General features: G+C 41.1%; 1 protein-coding gene across 1 annotated transcript in view; it reads left to right on the top strand.

The window, feature by feature from the left end:
- The window catches only part of LOC107528399 (ATP-binding cassette sub-family A member 6), a 41,730-nt gene extending 24,579 nt beyond the window's left edge, over positions 1–17,151 (top strand). Inside the window, exons 23-39 of the mRNA XM_087826324.1 lie at positions 676–783; positions 1,760–1,933; positions 2,161–2,274; positions 4,242–4,358; positions 5,890–5,967; positions 7,448–7,539; positions 8,475–8,595; positions 9,429–9,546; positions 10,637–10,728; positions 10,987–11,165; positions 11,515–11,590; positions 11,667–11,761; positions 12,690–12,809; positions 13,008–13,148; positions 14,792–14,871; positions 16,646–16,701; positions 16,830–17,151. Coding sequence (XP_087682450.1) covers positions 676–783; positions 1,760–1,933; positions 2,161–2,274; positions 4,242–4,358; positions 5,890–5,967; positions 7,448–7,539; positions 8,475–8,595; positions 9,429–9,546; positions 10,637–10,728; positions 10,987–11,165; positions 11,515–11,590; positions 11,667–11,761; positions 12,690–12,809; positions 13,008–13,148; positions 14,792–14,871; positions 16,646–16,701; positions 16,830–16,931 — 1,863 coding nt within the window. The 3' untranslated portion in view covers positions 16,932–17,151. The remainder of the gene's footprint in view (positions 1–675; positions 784–1,759; positions 1,934–2,160; positions 2,275–4,241; positions 4,359–5,889; positions 5,968–7,447; positions 7,540–8,474; positions 8,596–9,428; positions 9,547–10,636; positions 10,729–10,986; positions 11,166–11,514; positions 11,591–11,666; positions 11,762–12,689; positions 12,810–13,007; positions 13,149–14,791; positions 14,872–16,645; positions 16,702–16,829) is intronic.
- The last annotated feature ends 1,306 nt before the right edge of the window (positions 17,152–18,457 follow it).

The following is an 18,457-nucleotide window of genomic DNA, read 5'->3' as shown; positions in this document are numbered from 1 at the left end:
ATCCACATTGTTGGGAAACAAGGTCTCCAGAACTTTTTTTTTAATCTTGTAGACCTAAAACTCTATACCCATTAAATAAGAACTCTCATTACTCCCTTCCCCTGGGTCCTGGCAGTCACCATTGTACTTTGTGTTTTTATAAAATATGATACTTTTGATACCTCAGATAGGGACAATTGCGTAGTATTTGTCTTTTGGCAACCGGCTTTCCCCTAGAATAATGTCCTCAAAGTTCATCCATGCTGTAGCATGTGCCCCGATTTTCTTCCTTTCTAAGGCTGAGTAATGTTCTATTGTATGTATAGACCACATTTGTTTTATCCATTTACCTGTCCATGGACATTTGGGCTGCTTCTTCCTCTTGGGCATTGTGAATAGTGCTGCTGTGGAATGTGTGGGCAGATATATCCTTGAGATCCTGCTTTTAATTCTTTTTCATATATACCCTGAAGTGGATCCTCCATTATTTTTTTATCCCCCCATTTTTTTCCTCATGTTAAATTATCAGAAATCACACCCCCCACCACCACCACGAATAGATGCTGATGAACTACTAGATGTACACGTTTAATTTGATTTTTCAAATTGTTTCGAACAGCATATTCTTTGTGGTTATTAGCCTTTGTCTAACTTTTTTAAATATTCACTAGCTTAAAGTGCCTTTTATATTTGCAGAATTTTGTGCTATTCTGGACTGGGCTTCCAGAAGGCTCCATGTTCATATATTTCGTCACCTGCAACATTTTTCCTTACTTCGCCATGAGCAGTGTCAGCGATTACAGAGTAAGAAAAGGGGAGGGGGGGGAGAAAAGAGACTTCAGGGACCTCAATAATTGTGTTTAAAATGCTATGTGTTCAAAATGTTATCCTGTGAGCAAAACATGTAAGCATATATTGAATGTAGATGATGTAGTTAAACATCATTTCTATTGAGTCAGAAATTTACTTCCAAACACACAAAGTACTTTTTATTTCAACATTAAAGGGGGAAACACTGCCATTTTGCAGGGATTCAAGTGAATCAAAACCTTCAAAGGGGAATTATTATAAAACTTTCGACTATATGATTTCTTAGCTACAGAGAAGAGATCCTTGATGTTGACATTGAAGACCAGATTTAAGATTTGAATCCCCTTTCTAACGGTGGGAAATACAGGTTTTTGTTATATTTGTATTTGGTTATGTCCATTTTCTAAGTCACACAGTTCAGTGAGGTTTAGATAAGTCATCCTTCACCATCCTGAGCCAGGAACTCCTCCCCCAAAGCATATTTGGACAATGGAGAATTTATTGTCCTTCAGGTCGAAAAATAATACTCCTTTTGAAGGAGAGTCATTCCTTGATCATGATAAAATCTGCTTTTCTATTTATTATGCATAAGTTAAGGTGGTGATGTGAATCAAACCTATAAAATGAAATGATACTCATTTTCAGAAATGGTCACCTTAATGGGATTTGCTAAATTCCATCCAACAGTTCATGCATAATTAAAATTATTAGAAGATTTGCATATTTTTAAAATTAAATTTATCGGGGTGACAGTGGTTAATAGGAACATGTAGGTTTCAGGTGTGGGTTTCTTTGTTACAAGATCTGTATATCGCACCGTGTGCCCACCACCCAAAGTCATACCTTCTCCCCATCACCATATAGAAGGTTTAAAAGTATTTGATTAGATTGTATTTAACATATCTTACAATGTGTTCATTTTGGCTTTGGATTTTAATTGGACCTATATACGTCCTGTGTTTTTTATCAGAAGAGAACCAAGTCCCAACTATGGATTTCGGGCCTCTACCCTTCGGCCTACTGGTGCGGGCAGGCCCTGGTGGACAGTAACTTCTTTGCTATCATTCTGTTTGCAACCCATTTAATTTTCTACTTGAGAAACATAACGGACCTTTATATCACAAGTGAAATGGTGTTCGCATTGGTAAGTAGCACATTGCATAGAGATTGTCTTGTAAGGTAATTCACGTAAATTTTAACATTGGATATTTTATATAATCAAGACAGTTTCATTTTTATTTTGTCCTAAACTAAAACAAGAAAGCACTCAAAGTACACATTCAATAAAATATCTCAAAGTGTTTATAATTTAAATGTCCCTTCAGTTAATCATTTATCTTTTGACTTTGATATCATTTATGTTATCTTTAGGTTGTAGTGACGCTTGGTTATGCAGCCTCTCTTGTCCTTTTGATGTATGTGATATCGTTTATTTTTCGCAAGAAGAGAAAAAATAGTTGTTTTTGGTCATTTTGCTTCTATATTGTAAGTATATACACAAACATACAAATAGAGTTCTTTTCTTAAACTTTAGATGTAACCCTAAACAGCCACTTTTGCCCTGAGCCAAGGGAAAATGAATACCTTAAAATTACACCAGAGGGGAGAGAACATGTTGCTGATTCCATAATGTCCCGAGGAATTCACGCGCCACCCTTTGACTCGAGTTTATGGAGTACCCTGCAGGAAACCTGAAGTTCAGGATGCTACTCCTGAGTTTATGAATCCTTCAGAGCACAGGGCTTCCTGGCAACACTAGGCCAAAAATCTGCTTGATACAGTTTGACAGTACAATCCATTTCTGCAGTCTCTAAGAAGTTGTCTTTTAACCTCAGATGCTGCTAATTTCAGAGACTGAAGATGTTTTTATACCTATGGCAGGGCACTTATTAGTAAATATGAATGAACAATCATTGAAAGTAACCTAGAGTCTAGTGGACTCCTGTACCCCCAGGGGTGTGGCCCCTGGATATCTTAGGCCCCAGTCTAATAAGGGAGCACCCCGAGCGTCAGTCCGTATTTCAGCCCAGTAGGGGAGGTGTAGTTGCACTCATACACTGGGCCATGGGATATTTCCTTGGATGCCTTTTGGCATCTTCTCTTGTCCCAGTGGATGGGAAGGGAAAAGAATGAGCTGCAGAAGCAGAAACTTGGAGACCCAGTGGAATAAGCGGAGTCAGCTAAGTGGACTGACTACAGGACTCCTTGTTATAAAAAATAAGGAGCTGGGGGGGAAAATAGAGAAGTGTGATGTCATGGAAACTAAAAGAGAGAAATACGTAAACATGGACAATTGCTCAATACCTTTGCAGAGAGACTGGTGGTTGTAAAATGAGAGAAGTCTTTTGGATTTGCTGTCTAAAATGCTTAACTGTGCTCTTATTGAACACTTGATTATAATTTTGGTGATTTCCCCTCCACTTTTTAAAATATATCTTTATTGATTTCAGAGAGAGGAAAGGAGAGGGAGAGAGATAGAAACATCAATGATGAGAGAGTCATTGATTGGCTGCCTCCTGCACGCCCCGCACTGGGGATCGAGCCTGCAACCCGGGCATGTGCCCCAACCAGGAATTGAACCCCGATTGCCTGGATCCTAGGTTGACGCTCAACCACTGAGCCATGCCCGGCTGGGCCCCCCAATTGTTTTTTGATACGTAGATTACATATCCCCCAAAAACTTTAAATCCACTTAGTAGCAATACAGCATTCCTTTTTCTCTGATTCCTCAAGACGTGTAGTTTTCTGGCATGAAGACTGAGTGATCACACCTGCCCAGGTTTGAATTCCAGCTTTGTCATGCACTAACTGTGCCATCTTGAGGATGTTACTTAATGTCTCTAGACCCTAGATTTCCCATATATAAAGGGAGGAATAATAAGAATAACTACATTACAGAGTTGTTGTGAGGATTAAAGTTAAAAAAAATGCATGCTAAATTATTAATGCCTGGCATTTGTATAATTAATATTCAATGAATTGAGTAGTTACCATTTTTTCTGGTTTTATTATAATTAATACATTAATAAGACCCAGCAAAGGTTCAATGAAGTACTGAAAACATACTTGTTGACTGATAAACTGATCCTTCAAACAGAAAAATAAGAAATCATTTTTGTCTCCACCCCCAACATTTACCAGTAATCTAAAAAAAATGAGTTCCTTGAGATCTAAATGTACAATCTCCAAAAAATCATTTATTTGAAATTAATGGAGCAGGTGTGACAATTAGAAAGCTTCAGTCTAGGGGAGAGGTGATACAGGTATTTTTTTTTTATAAGCTCATATGTATTCTCATTAACAAAAGCTTATCCTTTCCCTCTGCAAGGGGTCGTCTGCATGTAGGAAGATTTTGATACATAGAATAAGAACATCTACATCTTAAATGTTTTTCTCAGATGTCAGTGGGCTGAGTATGTCTGACATGCACTATATTTCAACTTGCCTTGTAGACCTCAGCCATCTTGTTAGAGAATATGATATATGAGATAAAGCCATCTACCTTGGTTTTGGGCATGATATTTTTTCCCTCATTCACCTTGGTTGGATTTCTATCTTTTTGGGCAGAGGTAAGAAATATTATCAACCATATCACTGATTTTGAAATGCTTTGCCTAAATCTATAAAGACACAAAGTAGGCTACTGGTTCTCTGGGGTTTGGGGGGTGGAAGGGATGGGGGGGTGACAGCAAATGCATACGATGGAAATGTCCTTAAGTTAAATTGTGGTATTGTTGTCACAACTCCGTACATTTACTAAAAATCCTTGAATTGCACACTTAAAAACAGGTGTATTTTATAAAGGCATGAAAATTTAACTTCAATAAAGCTGTTTAAAAAAAGCTTTGTCCTATGCACTTTGCAAAACATCCACTTATTCAAAACTTAATGCCAGGTTGAGAAATGTCGCCTAGATTCATGGGTATTCATCATATCCATTGTGAGGAATACACTCATGGACAGTATCATTCATTCACTCAAAATGTGTATTAAACATTATTCTATGTCAGGCACTGTGCCAGTCACTGGGGACATCTGATGGACAAGATAGCACAGTCCTACCTTTCACAGAGCTCAGTGGGGACAAAGGCCAACCTCAAGGTAGTCAACACACGGGACCTAAAGGTAGCAAAGGAGAAGGGGAGTATTTCAAGCACAGCCGATGTGCTCCAGAGAGGCAGAGACCCTTCTCAGGGGAGGCAGCATTTAAATACAGTCCTGAAAAATGGGTGTTAATTAATTGGAGGGAGAGCGAGGCAGGAGGTAAGCATGTTACACAGAGGGAAGCAAAGGCATGGAAGCAGGAAAGCCCAGAAAGTGCTAAATACATTCTAATGGAAAGAAACATACAAGGAGATGAGCAGAAGAGCTCAGGCAGGAGCATGCTTTGGGTGGCCCTGCATCATGCCGAAGGAACAGCTTTAAACAAAGCAGAGAGAGCTCCCCTCAGTGTGCATCCTCAGGAACCTTGAAAAGCCTTCCATTTGTAGGAACACTTTTCCACTGGCTGAGCAGTTGGCCTGGGATTCTCAATTGAAAAATGTATTCCTTTGCTTAAAGCATCTTTCTCCTAAAATAGAAGTAGAGCTTCGAAGTGAAATACATTGATCTGGACCTGTCACACATTATTTTGGAGCAATGAGTTACTTTTTGAATGCATTGAAGAAAGAAGAACACAGCAGGACTAATTATTGTGGTGAAAACAGGCACCATTGCCTGGGGGGGGGGGGGTAGTTGGGGAGGGACCCTGAGAAGGCTACTGATGGCTCTTTAGGACAAATATTTCTGACCCCTAGAATTTATCCTGATGAAGGCACCTCTCTCTGTTATGCTTTCAGTAGACTTTCAGCAGACATTAAACCAAAATATTAAAGGAAAAAAAGAGCAATTGGAAAAGACAAACACAGGTTACCTGCTCACTGAGAGACATTCAGAGTTGAGTAGAGGTCCCCACAAGGCTCTGCAGGGAATTGCTTGTCACCAGTGCATCTAGGAGACCCAGGCTTAAGGAAAATATTCAATATGTGAAATTCCTTATCATTTACATGTAAAGTGTAAAGCTGATGAATTTTCATTTTGCCATTTTTTCCCCCTTTGCAGAGACGCTTCAAGCACCAAATAAAATATCATGACCCATATTTTGACCTGAGTGGAATTGATGTTCTAATATGCCTAATAGTAAGAAGTACCACTTTTTATTTATTCATTGGGGGTAGTTATCATCTATAACGATTCCCTGATCTTGCCTGAAGTGTGCCAACTTTGAAGGTGTTTTTAATATAGTCTCAGAATAAGCAATTACATCTCAGCATGATTCTAAATCCCAGAGTTACTTTTTATATGCATGAATGGATGATATAAATCCAGAATTCCATACGAAATTAATCTTTCATGTTTATACTGTGTACTGCCTCCTCCAAATTTGAGAGAGCTTGTCAAAAATACAGATAAAATGTAACTTGTCTTTTGAATTAGAGATTTGAAAAAAGTAAAAGTTGAGTAATAAAAATGAAAAGAAGAAAGTGATTATGTTGATATATTTAGACTGAAGATAGCCACTCTCATTGACTACAATGTGTCAGTACTTGTCTAGGCATAGAAGCAAATACAGACAGAAGTCCCTACCCCCATGGAGTTTATTTTTTGGTGAAAGGAGACAGATGATAAATGAGATAGATAATATATACCATGTCAGATGGGTGGTCAGGAAAGGCCTGGCTGAGAAATAGAGGTCTGAGGGAGACAAGAAACAAGCTGTAGAGATAGCTTGGGGAAGGAGATTCCAGTAAGGAGGGCAACAGTCAGCCTGGCTTATTTCAGGGTCAGGGTCAGGCAGGAGGCCAGTCTGGTTGTGGCAGAGTGACCAAAGAGGAGAGTGGTATGAAAGAAGGTCACAGAAGTCCTAGGGTCACGTGTGGGTGGAGAGAAGAGGTTACACAGTGTTCTAGGTCACTACAAAGACCTTGACTTTGTGTTGAGTAGCTGAGGGGTCACTGGAGGGTTTTAGGCAAAATGATATAATAGGACATGTTTTAAAACAGCTGTAGTGGCTGTGTTGAGAATAGACGTTTGGAGCAAGGGGAGTAAAGGGAGACCAGGTAGAAAGGTGTTGTAATGTTATTATATTTATTTATTTTTATTGATTTGAGAGGGAGACAGAGGGAGACAGAGAAAGATGAGAGAGAAACATCACTCAGTTGCCTCCTATACTCACCCTAACTGGGGTTCAAACCGGCACCCTGGGCATGTTCCCTGACCAGGAGTTGAACCCACTACCTTCTGTAGCACAGGATGACACTCCAACCAGTTGAGCCACACCAGCCAGGGCTCTTTTTTTCCTTTTTTTTTTAAGAATGAGAAATAATAATGACCTGGGCCTGGGTGGTGATAGCACAGACACAAGGGTGGAAAGTAGTTGGGTTCTGGATCATTTTGAAGGTAAAACAGAACTTTCTGGTAGACAGGGTGTGGGCTGTGAGAAGAAAGGAGTCAGGTTCCACTACGCTAGATTGTCGCTGTATACCTGGACGTCTTCCCTGATTTGTAAGATGATTCACATCTCTTTTGCCTGAAGACAAAAGGCCACCAGCTTAATTCAAATGTTTAAATAGTATTTGTGAACGAAATGCTTAAATAGAAACTGTTTCTTTGCTCCTAGCCTTACTTTCAGGCTCTGCTGTTCATTCTCATTCTAAGATGCCTGGAAAGAAAGTGTGGCCAGACAGTCATGCGAAAGGATCCTGTTTTCAGGTTGGGTAAAGCTTCATGTCATACTTACTGTCGTGTTGTAATATCCCTAGATCGTGGCTGCACTGTCGGCCTGTCAATACAGATTTATCTTTGCAGTGTAGACAGCACACTGATTGCTGGCTGACTACGAGGAAACAGGGCTCCCAGCAGAGTTCTGACACTAACCAGCAGAGGGAAGCTTTCAGTCTCTCAGAAACCTAATGAGTCCTCAAGTACGCCATCCTGCTGTCCAAGAGGGTTACCCATCCCTGAACAGAAGAGATGGGATGGAATGGGCTGAGCAGCATAGTTCTGAGTTCTTCACAAGGGAGGGGAACTCCAAAAAGGGTGAACAGTAAGAGATATGAAGGCAAGTGTTGGGCTGATTAGATGGGCCCAGAGTCAACAGAGAAAATGTAGGTGACTTCATTTTTGTTTTTAAATCCTCACCTGAGGATATTTTTTCCATTGCTTTCAGAGAGAGTGGAAAGGAGAAGAGGGGAGGAGAGAGAGGGACATCGATGTGAGAGAGACACATCAATTGGTTGCCTCCTGCTCAATGCCTCAGGGCCAGGGATCGAGCCTGCAACCGAGGTACATGCTCTTGGCTGGAATTGAACCTGGGACCCTTCAGTTGTGGGCCAACACTAACCACTGAGCAAAACCAGCCAGGGCAGGTCACCTCGTTTTTAAAGAAGCAACAGTATATACTTGCCAGCAAATTGGAAAGGGTCAACGATGATAAGGGAAGAGTGGGAGCCACACTGAGAAAGGGATTCTGGTGGCTACCAGGGCGGGGATTTTAGGTAAAAGCAGAAGCAGTGTTTGCAGGGCCATCGTCACCACCAGTTTATTGAAAGAAAGGGACAATAGTCAGATTACTGGGAGGCTGATTTGTGACCCATCTTGGACAACTAGAAAAATCACAGGGCGTATACATTTCATTTCATCCACAGAATTTCTCCCCAAAGAAGAGCGACTCGGCCAAATCCAGAGGAAGCTGTCGATGAAGATGAAGATGTTCGAGCAGAAAGAAGGAGAACAGCAGCCGCCCTGACCACTTCTGGCTTAGAGGAGGTAGAATGCCGGGGGCAGAGTGCATGCTAAGGGAACTGTCCAATAACTAGCAAGAACAGAGGTTGTTGATATGCTGGTTTTCATTTTGAAAGTTGAGTGTTTGGTGGATTTTCATAATTCTTTCTATTTTTTAAAGAATAGTTAATCGATTTGGGGGGGGGGGGAGCTAGAAACATCGATGTGAGAGGGCAACATCAATCTGCTGCCTCCTGCACGCCCCTAACTGGGGGTCAAGCCCTCAACACAGGCATGTGCCCTTGACTGGGCATTGAAGTAACAACCTCCTGGTGCATGGGACGATGCCCAGCCCGCTGACCCACACCAGCCAGAGCACATAATTTTTAACTATACCGGCACTTCTTGGGAGTGTCCTGGGAGCTCTGAGAAGCATGCAAAGCACCATGGCTCTGTTCTTCTTTCAAGAAACATAGACTTCGATAATTAGAGCTATGATTTCCAAACCCAAAATTTCATGAGTTGAGGAATTTACATGAGTGATGCTTGTTATAAAGTCCTAATAGAGATTGCGATTTTAAGAGTCATTCTTCTCTGATTGACTTAGATACTGGTGATATTCCCATGAGATTAGACACTTCTGTTCTGGGAAGGCAGGCAATGAGCCAGCTTCCATGAAGTGCTGCTTTTCTCAGCCCATTTAGAAGCAAGAAGCATAAGCGAGTGCATGTTACATTTGAAACAAGCGATAAGATCACCCCCCGACTCAAAATCCAGTTTGGTTCATGGCACAGGGCATGGAGGGTTCCAGTGGGGAGGACATGGGAACATCATGTCTCTGAAGTTTCAGGGGAGAGTCACATTGTCATTTCTTCCAGAAACCTGTCATCATTGCCAGCTGTCTGCACAAGGAATATACCTGCCAGAAGAAAAACTGCTTTTCAAAAAAGAGGAAGAAAGCAACACCAAGAAATATCTCCTTCTGTGTTAAAAAAGGTTTGGAGGAACCACTTTATTCACCTTGATTTTTAGAAATACCCCCTGAACACCTGTGTCATAAGCACCACTGTACTTACATTCATTTAACATATGTTTTTTGAGTGTTCCAGGGACTGTTTTAGGCTCTGATAATATAATTATGAAAGAAATAGGCAAGCTCTGGTCCTCATAGATTTTATACCCTAAAAAGGGTCAATAAACAAAACTAACTTATCAAGAAAAATACCAGAGATCACATAGGCAATGCAAATATGTGAAATGATGTGTGTGACCTGGGGCTGCCTTCACTTAGGGTTAAGGCAGACCTTCCTTGAGCAGTAATATTTAAGCCACAATCTGAGTGATGAGAAGGTGCCAGCTGTGTGAGCATGAAGAGATAAGGGCACCCTAGGCAGAAGAAGCAGCGAGGGCAGGGACTCAGGCATGGGGATGCCTTTGGAGTAATGGAGATACACCCAGAGGCCGGTGGTTGCATCTGCAGGTGGAAAGGGTGAAATCAAAGAGGTGGGCAGGGCCAGATGAGGTGCAGCTTTGTGAAATACAGCACAGAACTGAGATTTTATACCAACTTATTGGAATGCTGCTGGAGAGTCATTAGCCAGCCAGTGTTTTGTCACAATTATTTATGTTTTGAAAAATTATACACACAGACTATTGTTTGTTCATAAATTTGGGTTGTGGACAAGTTAAGAGACTTTTATATCAGTTCCGGTCGAAAGATGGCTTGAACACAGGTGGTGGAATTTGGGGTGGAGAAAAGGTCCCTTACTTCTCAAATGTAGGAGTCCCTAATCCATGTGCTCAGCACATCAGCTGCCTGCTCTATAAACAATCTGGGCACATTTGTCACTAAAAAGGCAAAAAAGAAAGAAAAAAGACAGATGTATTGACATCAAATTCATAAACTTCTCACTAATAGTTCATATAATGATAGGAGTTAAAGAACATTTTTTGGGGGCATGGATTACATATATGTTATAAATTTCAAAATGGTACTGAGGGCTTATTAAAGAAGGTTATTGAACAGACAGTTTTATGTCCATCCATGTTTCACTTTCCATGTTGATCATCAGTGGTTCTTTTTCAGGTGAAATACTGGGATTGCTGGGACCCAATGGCGCTGGTAAAAGTTCATCTATTAGGATGATAGCAGGAGCCATGAAGCCAACAGCCGGAGAGGTAGAGAAAAATGAAGCAACAGTGTCCATTCCCAGGATAGAAATGTCACGATAAATTTAGATCATATCTTTGTATGACTATGCTTTGAGTCATTGAAAACATGTTTAATCATAAATATATGAGTAATTTCTGTAAACATTTCTTTGACACTCCAAAAAAAAAAATGTAGACATTCCTTGACTATATGCCAATTTCTTGAGTGATTGTGCAGTTGGAGAAAAGGCTGCGCGTGTTTCTAAGACCAGTTTACTCTCTCAGGTGGAACTGAAAGGATGTAGCTCAGCTTGGAATCCTTGGGGAGAAGGCGCAGTCACGTTCCTGGGGTACTGTCCTCAGGAGAACGCTCTGTGGCCCAACCTGACGTTGAGGGAGCACTTGGAGGTGTTTGCTGCGGTGAAAAGGCTGAGGAAAGCGGACGCCACCATCACCATCACACGGTACGGAGAGGTCATGCGATTCCTTCGTGTCAAGATGCAGGGAGTTTGTTTTGCTCGTTAGATTCCACATATAAGTGAGATCATGGGAACATGCAACAGACTGAGGGTTCTCAGAGGGAAGGGGTAGGGGAGGGAAGAGGTCAACCAAAGAACTTACATGCTTACATGCATAACCCTATCAGATGAAAAATCTTTCCCGTTCAGAAATAAACTGTTATTTTCCTTTGGTCATTAGAGTTAGTTTTGAGAATAGGAGCACCCAGCTTCCCCCCAAGGCTGGTCCTCTGCTCTGTGATGGCCTTTCCCCCACGTCCTCTCTCCACCTGACATTCTCCCCATTTCCCATCAGATTGGTGGATACCTTCAAACTGCACCAACAGTTGAATGTTCCAGTGCAGAACTTAACGGCAGGAACCACCAGAAAGGTATGTGTAGTTATGATGTTATTCTGAGGGTGGATGTGGTGGTGGCAGCAAATAGAGGCGTTTCTCTGCATTTCAGTTATGTTTCATGCTGAGCATCCTGGGAAATTCACCTATCCTGCTCCTGGATGAACCATCGACAAGCATGGACCCTACCGGGCAGCAGCAAATGTGGTGAGAATTGTCACCCTCAGAGCCAGAAGGAGAAACCTTATGTACAAGTTGCATTCTTAAACTGGTCTTAGAAAATCAAATCCACTGGTTCCCAATTGGGTGGGGATACTCCATATTATTAGGAAAACAAGTATGTAAAAAGTAGATTCTCTAATGTTGTATCATGTTTGTGATGTATTCACATGTTCAAAAAAGCAAAACAAAAAAACCCTAAGGATTTTGTGGGAGTTTTAGGTATTGAAATTTGGAATGTATTTTGATTTTGTATTTTAATTATTGAGATGTCTCTGTTTTCTTAGAAACTATTAAGTTTATGACATAAGTTCCCCCTTTTCCTTTTCCCTAATCTGTCAAATTTGTTTATATAACTTTTCTTAGTTTTTAAGTTCTTTCTAGTTTTCTATCGAAGACTTTCCATTTGGACTAATGAAATTTTTCAATCCAGTTTCACGTTTGTGACTGTCCAGCCTTTAAAAATAACTTTATTCTGGAAATTTTATACAAATGTAAAGAGAATCATTTATGAACCCATTATACCCATCGGCTAGTTTCAGCAGTTATCCATAGAAGGTCAATATTTTCTCATCTATACTTCCACCCACTTCCTTTCCCCACTCCCCAATTATTTTCAAGCAAATACTAGGTGGCATGTTCTTTATTTATAAATATTTCAGTTAGTTTCTATAAAAGATACAGAGTTGTGTGTTTTTTTAACTTAACCAGAATACCATTATCACCCTAAAAATATTTTAAAACTTTTCTCTGTATTATAAAAAAACCTAGTCAGTAGTCACTTTTACCTGTTTTTAAATTAGGGTCTAAATATGATTTATAAACTGTATTTTGCCTATAAAATTTCTTCTTCATTTCTTTTCCCCCTGCCATGCTCTTTTTTTAATGGTGTTGATTTTTGGGGGGCTTACTTCAGGCAGATGATCCAGACAACCATTAAAAACACAGAGAAGGGGGCCATCCTGATCACCCATTACCTGGCTGAGGCTGAGGCCATTTGTGACCGCATTGCCATCATGGTATCTGGAAGGCTGAGGTGAGTGTCTCTTCATAGCCTTCACTTGACCCCCAAAATGAGATTCCCTATGAAAATGGGACAATCACCACCTGGAGTTGTTCTTTCCAGCTACCTCAGTGATACCCTTTCCCTTACATTCAAAAATTAAGAATAATGTAAAAAAAAAAAACCTCAGGGGCAATACTTATTCCAACATGTTTTCCTTCTTGCCCACAGATGCATTGGCTCCATCCAACAACTGAAAAACAAACTTGGCAAGGATTACATCCTAGAAATAAAAGTGAAGGAAACTTCTCAAGTAGTGTTGGTCCACACCGAGATCCTGAAGCTTTTCCCACAGGCTGCACAGCAGGAAAGGTGAAAGGAGCTTTTGATTATGGAGAAACCTGTTGGCTTGACCCACTCAGTGGTTCCTTTTCTACTCTGTGAGAACTTCAGGGTGATTTGACTTCATAATGAAAGTTAAATACCTCAAAAATTGACTTGTTGAGTCTCCCAGGTTATGAGATTTGATAACTACCCAGGAAGCTGTGTCCCCGAGAGAAGCCTGGGGACACCCTTCATGGGTCTCCTCTGCCCTCCAGGGCTGATCCTCAGCTCTGGATGGGGACTTGGAAAAACTGGGGGTATTTCTGATGACTCGAACCCACACAGGACCATAGTCAGGCACATGGCACCTTCCTTGGGCCTGCCTCACTATAAATGTTTAAAAGATGTAAATATTTATAATTTAAAAGATGTAACTGTTTATGATGAATCGCCCTCAGGGAACAAATAGCAACTGAGATAATCAAAGAATCTTCCTTTAATGGAGTTTTCATGCCTCAAAAAGGAGACCAGAAAGGGTGTGTGTGTGTGTGTGTGTGTGTGTGTGTGTGTGTGTGTGTGTGTGTGTTTCTGTGTGTTATTGATGGAGAGGTGGGCAAGGAGGTGGAGCAGGAACTGAATTTAAAATTCCTTGGAGAGATAATCACTCCAAAGAAGCAGAACATAACTGCTTTTTCCATTTTAGCACAGTATAAATATAGTGGCATTATGGGATGTCTATGGCAGGGCACTTAACAGTCCTATTCCTAGACCTTTGGTGTCACAGATCCAAGAAGCAGTTATGATGTAGGTGGGAAGATCATGAGTGGTAAGGTTGGAAGGACAGCATCTGGGATGAAGAAGGCCAGTCCTGGAAGTCTGGGCAGCTTTGGGGCTACCTGGGAGCATCAGGCTTCTGTCTGGGAAGGAGCCGAGAATGGGATGTGTGGTCACATAGCCAGAAGCAGCATGTGGAAACAAGATTTCAAAAAATCAGCCCCGGCTCTTCTGTCCTTGGCAGTCAGGGACATTTTTAGTTAAAGCCTTTTGAACCCCTCCACTATCATGTCCCTCTTTCCGAACCTCATATCTCTCTTTCCTTAGCTTTCTGGTGATAAGGATGAGATATTAGGTTGAGATTAATTCCAGCCTAATTTGAATTTATCCAGGGGATTAGTTCAGAAGACCTGCTTTCAACAGGGAAAAAGTTTGGGTAGACTGAGCGTATGTATAATTACACTAGATCACTTCTAGGGAGCTGTCTCTGACAGCCAGCTACCAAAGCCATTTTAAGAAATGCCCATTGATAACTTACTTTATTTGTTTCATGTGTGAGCTATGTTAATTTGCATTGTTATTTTTTTTAATCCTCACATGAGGATATGTTTATTGATTTTTAGAGAGAGGAAGCGGCAAAGAGAGAGAGAGAGAGAGAAACATCAGTTGGATGCCTCCCATACTCACCCTGACTGGGGATCAAACTTACAACCTAGGTATGTGCCCTGATCTGAAATTGAACCCGCAGCCCCTGGGTGTATGGGACGACGCTCCAACCAACTGAGCCAGCCGGCCGGGGCTAATTTGCATTATTTTTATTTCAAAAAGGAAATTGCTGATAATATCAATATTTATTTTGATGGTCATTTTTTTCCCCTTGAAACTCAAGGTCAAAAATGACATTTTCTCATCCCCAGGTATTCCTTCTTCTTGGCCTATAAACTGCCCGTGGCGGATGTCCACCCTCTATCTCAGGCCTTTCGCAAATTAGAGGCAGGTAAGAGTGACCATTTTTAAAAGAAAACTTTCGAAGAATTAATTCATACTTAGATAATAATTTAATAGGAGATAATTGTGTAACACGTTTTTAAAAATAGGTCCTACAGGGTATCATCTTAAGAATTCTCATGGTACATAATGGTGGGATTTAACCCCAGTTTTGGTTGACCTGAATCTCTGGGAAGAGGTTCGTTTCCAATTCAGAGGGAAGCTGCAGAAAACACACAGCTGTGCTTGATTGGTTGCCATGTGAGTTGGTGGCAGTAAGCTCAGAAAGCCCTGTAGTGCAGTCCGCTTTGCTTACATGTCCACTGCCCCTTCCCAACAAGGGCCTGAATTACTCATTTCTCCTCTTACGTACCTGTCTCCCTCCTTCTTGTCTCCCGCAGTTGATGCCCTTGCTCTTTATTTCACTCATTAAATAAAGGCAGCAGAAAACTTCACTGCGTCTGCCTGCAGTGTGTTCTGTCCTCCTATTAAAGATGAACCAACGGGCTGTGTCCAGCCAAGACTGTCCCCTGAATTGCGCGTGACTCCTCTTGTCCCTTGAAATTGTCCACTTTCTCTCTTGGTCATCTTTTCTCCGCTGTTCCCTGGGTCATTCCCCAAGCACAAATCATCGTGGAGGAATTTCTGAGCACAGATGGTGGCAAAGAGCTCTGGCTCTAGCACCAAGCTCTCGGGGTTCCCATCCCAGCTCTGCTGCTTACATTGGACAAAGATGCACAATGCCGCCATGTCCCCGTGGCTCATCTCTAAAATGAGGGACAGAGTAAGTGCCTCCTTGGCAGGGTTATAAAGAGTAAATGAGCTCGTTTGTAAAGAGCCTAGAACAGTGCCTGGCTCATCGGAATCTAGATCTCTGGTTTGCTGTTCCTAGTCTAGACACCCTGACTTCCTAGGTCTTCCTGAGTGCTACGAGGTGGGCAGAGTCCTGCCTCCGGACTGTGCACTCACTAGTGCACTCACTAATCCTTCTTTCTGGGATTCTACTTGCCAAATATCCAGGCTGCCTCCTCCCTTCTCTCGGGTTCCTGCTCACTTCTTGCCTAGTTACTGTGCCCTTTCCTAACCACTCCCTGTCTCCTTCACTTGATTTTTTTCTCCATAGTAGCTGTTATCATTCACTTTATTATATTTATATAAATGAATAGGTTTATTATATATTGCTTATTTAATGCCCATATTCCTCCCACTAGCAAGCAAACTACACAAAGGCTGGAGTTTTCCTTTTCACCTGTTTTATTTACAGCTCCATCCCAGGCACCTAAGGGTGGCTCCCACACACAGAAGGTTCTCAATGTATATATAAAGGTCGTACTGTGAACTCATGAATATGTAAATCTGGTGACCACTCTCATGCAGATGTGGGTTTCTTCCTGGTGGGGAAACCCAGCAGGGAGCTGGTGCAGCGCCGGAACTGGCTGAAGCAGATTCCACAGAAGCACTGGGTCCTTTTAAAGGGAATGGAGTGGGATCAAACTCTTCCCCTTGTGTAAAAAAATATCAGTCAGCTACGTAGTTCCTCATGGAACTTAGGATAAAACACTTATTATCAAAAGGTAATTGGAGAAAATTCTAACATGAAGATTAATTCACTATGTATTTACATTCTCTCTGACTCTTCATTATTTCTTCCTGTCACCAAGCATTTGTTTATTTGGCTCTATATTCCATTGTGGGAATGACTTGCATTTTTAGTTTGTCTGACTTTAAAAGAAGCTCTTGGCAATACATTATAAGTGTCTACTACTACTCTTTTTCCCCCCCAGTGAAACATAATTTTAACCTGGAGGAGTACAGCCTCTCTCAGTGCACTTTGGAAAAGGTGAGTCAACTGTGACGGTTTTGTATGTCTTTGCAAACTGCACGTGACAGTAACGCATTGTTCCTGTTTGTTTGGAAGACAGTCAACACCTTGAAAAATCTTTTCCTTCTTGTTTGTTTCTTATTTAGGTGTTGGTAGAGCTCTCTAAGGAGCAGGAGGTGGGAAGTTTCGGTGAAGAGGGTGATACAACCATGAGATGGAAACTCCTCTCTCAGTCAGATGACCCATAAAGCCCAAAGCCCAGCCAGTCCTTGTCCATGTCCTACAAGCTTATGTTATATTACTAATTTGCAATTTGTATAATTTAAAAATGGTACATTTTGGTATGTACTTAATAGATGAATACATTGTAAAATCATCCTCCCTGTCAAATCTAGAGACAATAGACATTCTGGGATAAAAGTACTACAAAGTATTAATGATGTTATCTGAAGAGCCAGACACTGGGTCTTGAGGAAATAAAACCACAAACTTGGAATTCTTGAAGTGTGGCTTTCTTGAAATAGGACATTTACTCAAAAATCCTCTTACTGAAACCTGGGGGATGTAATCAATCAACAGCTGGAGGCACCGTGATGACTGCACCAGGTTGGGACACATTCAGTTTCTGAGTTTGCTTTAATACCCAACCAAGGACAACCCCAGAACCTTCCTCTGAAGCCTTTTCAGAAGTTGTTCTGAAGTTGACAGGGTTAGGAGTCCCTCAGCTCACAAAAGAACAACATGTGCATTGGATTCAAAGGTTTCATATATACCTTGAAAACAATGGAATCACAGCAGCATTTTTGCAGATTTTAAAACTTTTTGAATATGTTTTATTAAGCTCTTATGCTTGTGGGGGGTACTGATTTTCCTCTTCACTTCATCAGTAGTTTTCTGTGTATTTACTGCTATTTAAAAATAATTTTTATCCTATATAAGTATATGCATGTGTGTGTATATCTACACACAGACACACGCATAGCTTTTGTACTGCTCAATTTTTAAAAATTTGTGTCGGCTTTACATATTATTTTATTTTATTCCTGAAACAATAGCAATTTCATTTTGAATATCAGCAGGAAAAAATTTGAAGACCAAGCAGTATTCCTGCTGCTTTTGGGGGGGTTATATGTTATATAACTTTTAAAAAAAACCTGTTATGCTCACCAAAGAAAAATTTGTTTAATGGGGAAATATATAGAAACTGAACAAATTAAGAGTTTACATTCAATGTTATTTTGTATGGGTTTCAAGTGCACAGCATGGTGGTTAGATAATCATATGCTTTATAAAGCGTTCCCCCTGATATTTCCAATACCCACCTGGCACCGTACACATTACAACATTATCGACTGCATTCCCCGTGCTGTACTTTGCAGCCCCGTGTTTCCTATAACCACCAACCTGCACTTCTCACCCCCTTTACCTTTTTCCCCCAATCCCTAGCCCCCTCCTCTCTGGCAGCCATCAGTCTGCTCTTGGTGTCTATGAGTCTGTTTCCACTTTGTTTGTTTACATTGTTCTTTAGATTCCATATAAAAATAAAATCGTGTGGTATTTCTCTGACCGCCTTACTTCACTGAGCCTAAACTTCGGGTGAAATCTTCACTTCATTTTATCGTATTTCAGGTCTCACTTTCACCTCATTTTTCTCATGTGACACGGACACTCTTCTCCTTTCCAAGGCCATCCTCTTCGTACTGGTTCTGATCCACTCCCTGCTTATCCCTTCCCCCAAAAGTAATGTTCCATTTGTTACTTAATTCCCCCTATG

This window comes from Miniopterus natalensis, chromosome 17 (assembly GCF_054644295.1).
Source record: "Miniopterus natalensis isolate mMinNat1 chromosome 17, mMinNat1.hap1, whole genome shotgun sequence".
Classification (NCBI taxonomy): Eukaryota; Metazoa; Chordata; class Mammalia; order Chiroptera; family Miniopteridae; genus Miniopterus; species Miniopterus natalensis.
The sequence above is the reverse complement of the archived record's forward strand: the minus strand, read 5'-3'. Positions and strand labels throughout refer to the sequence as shown.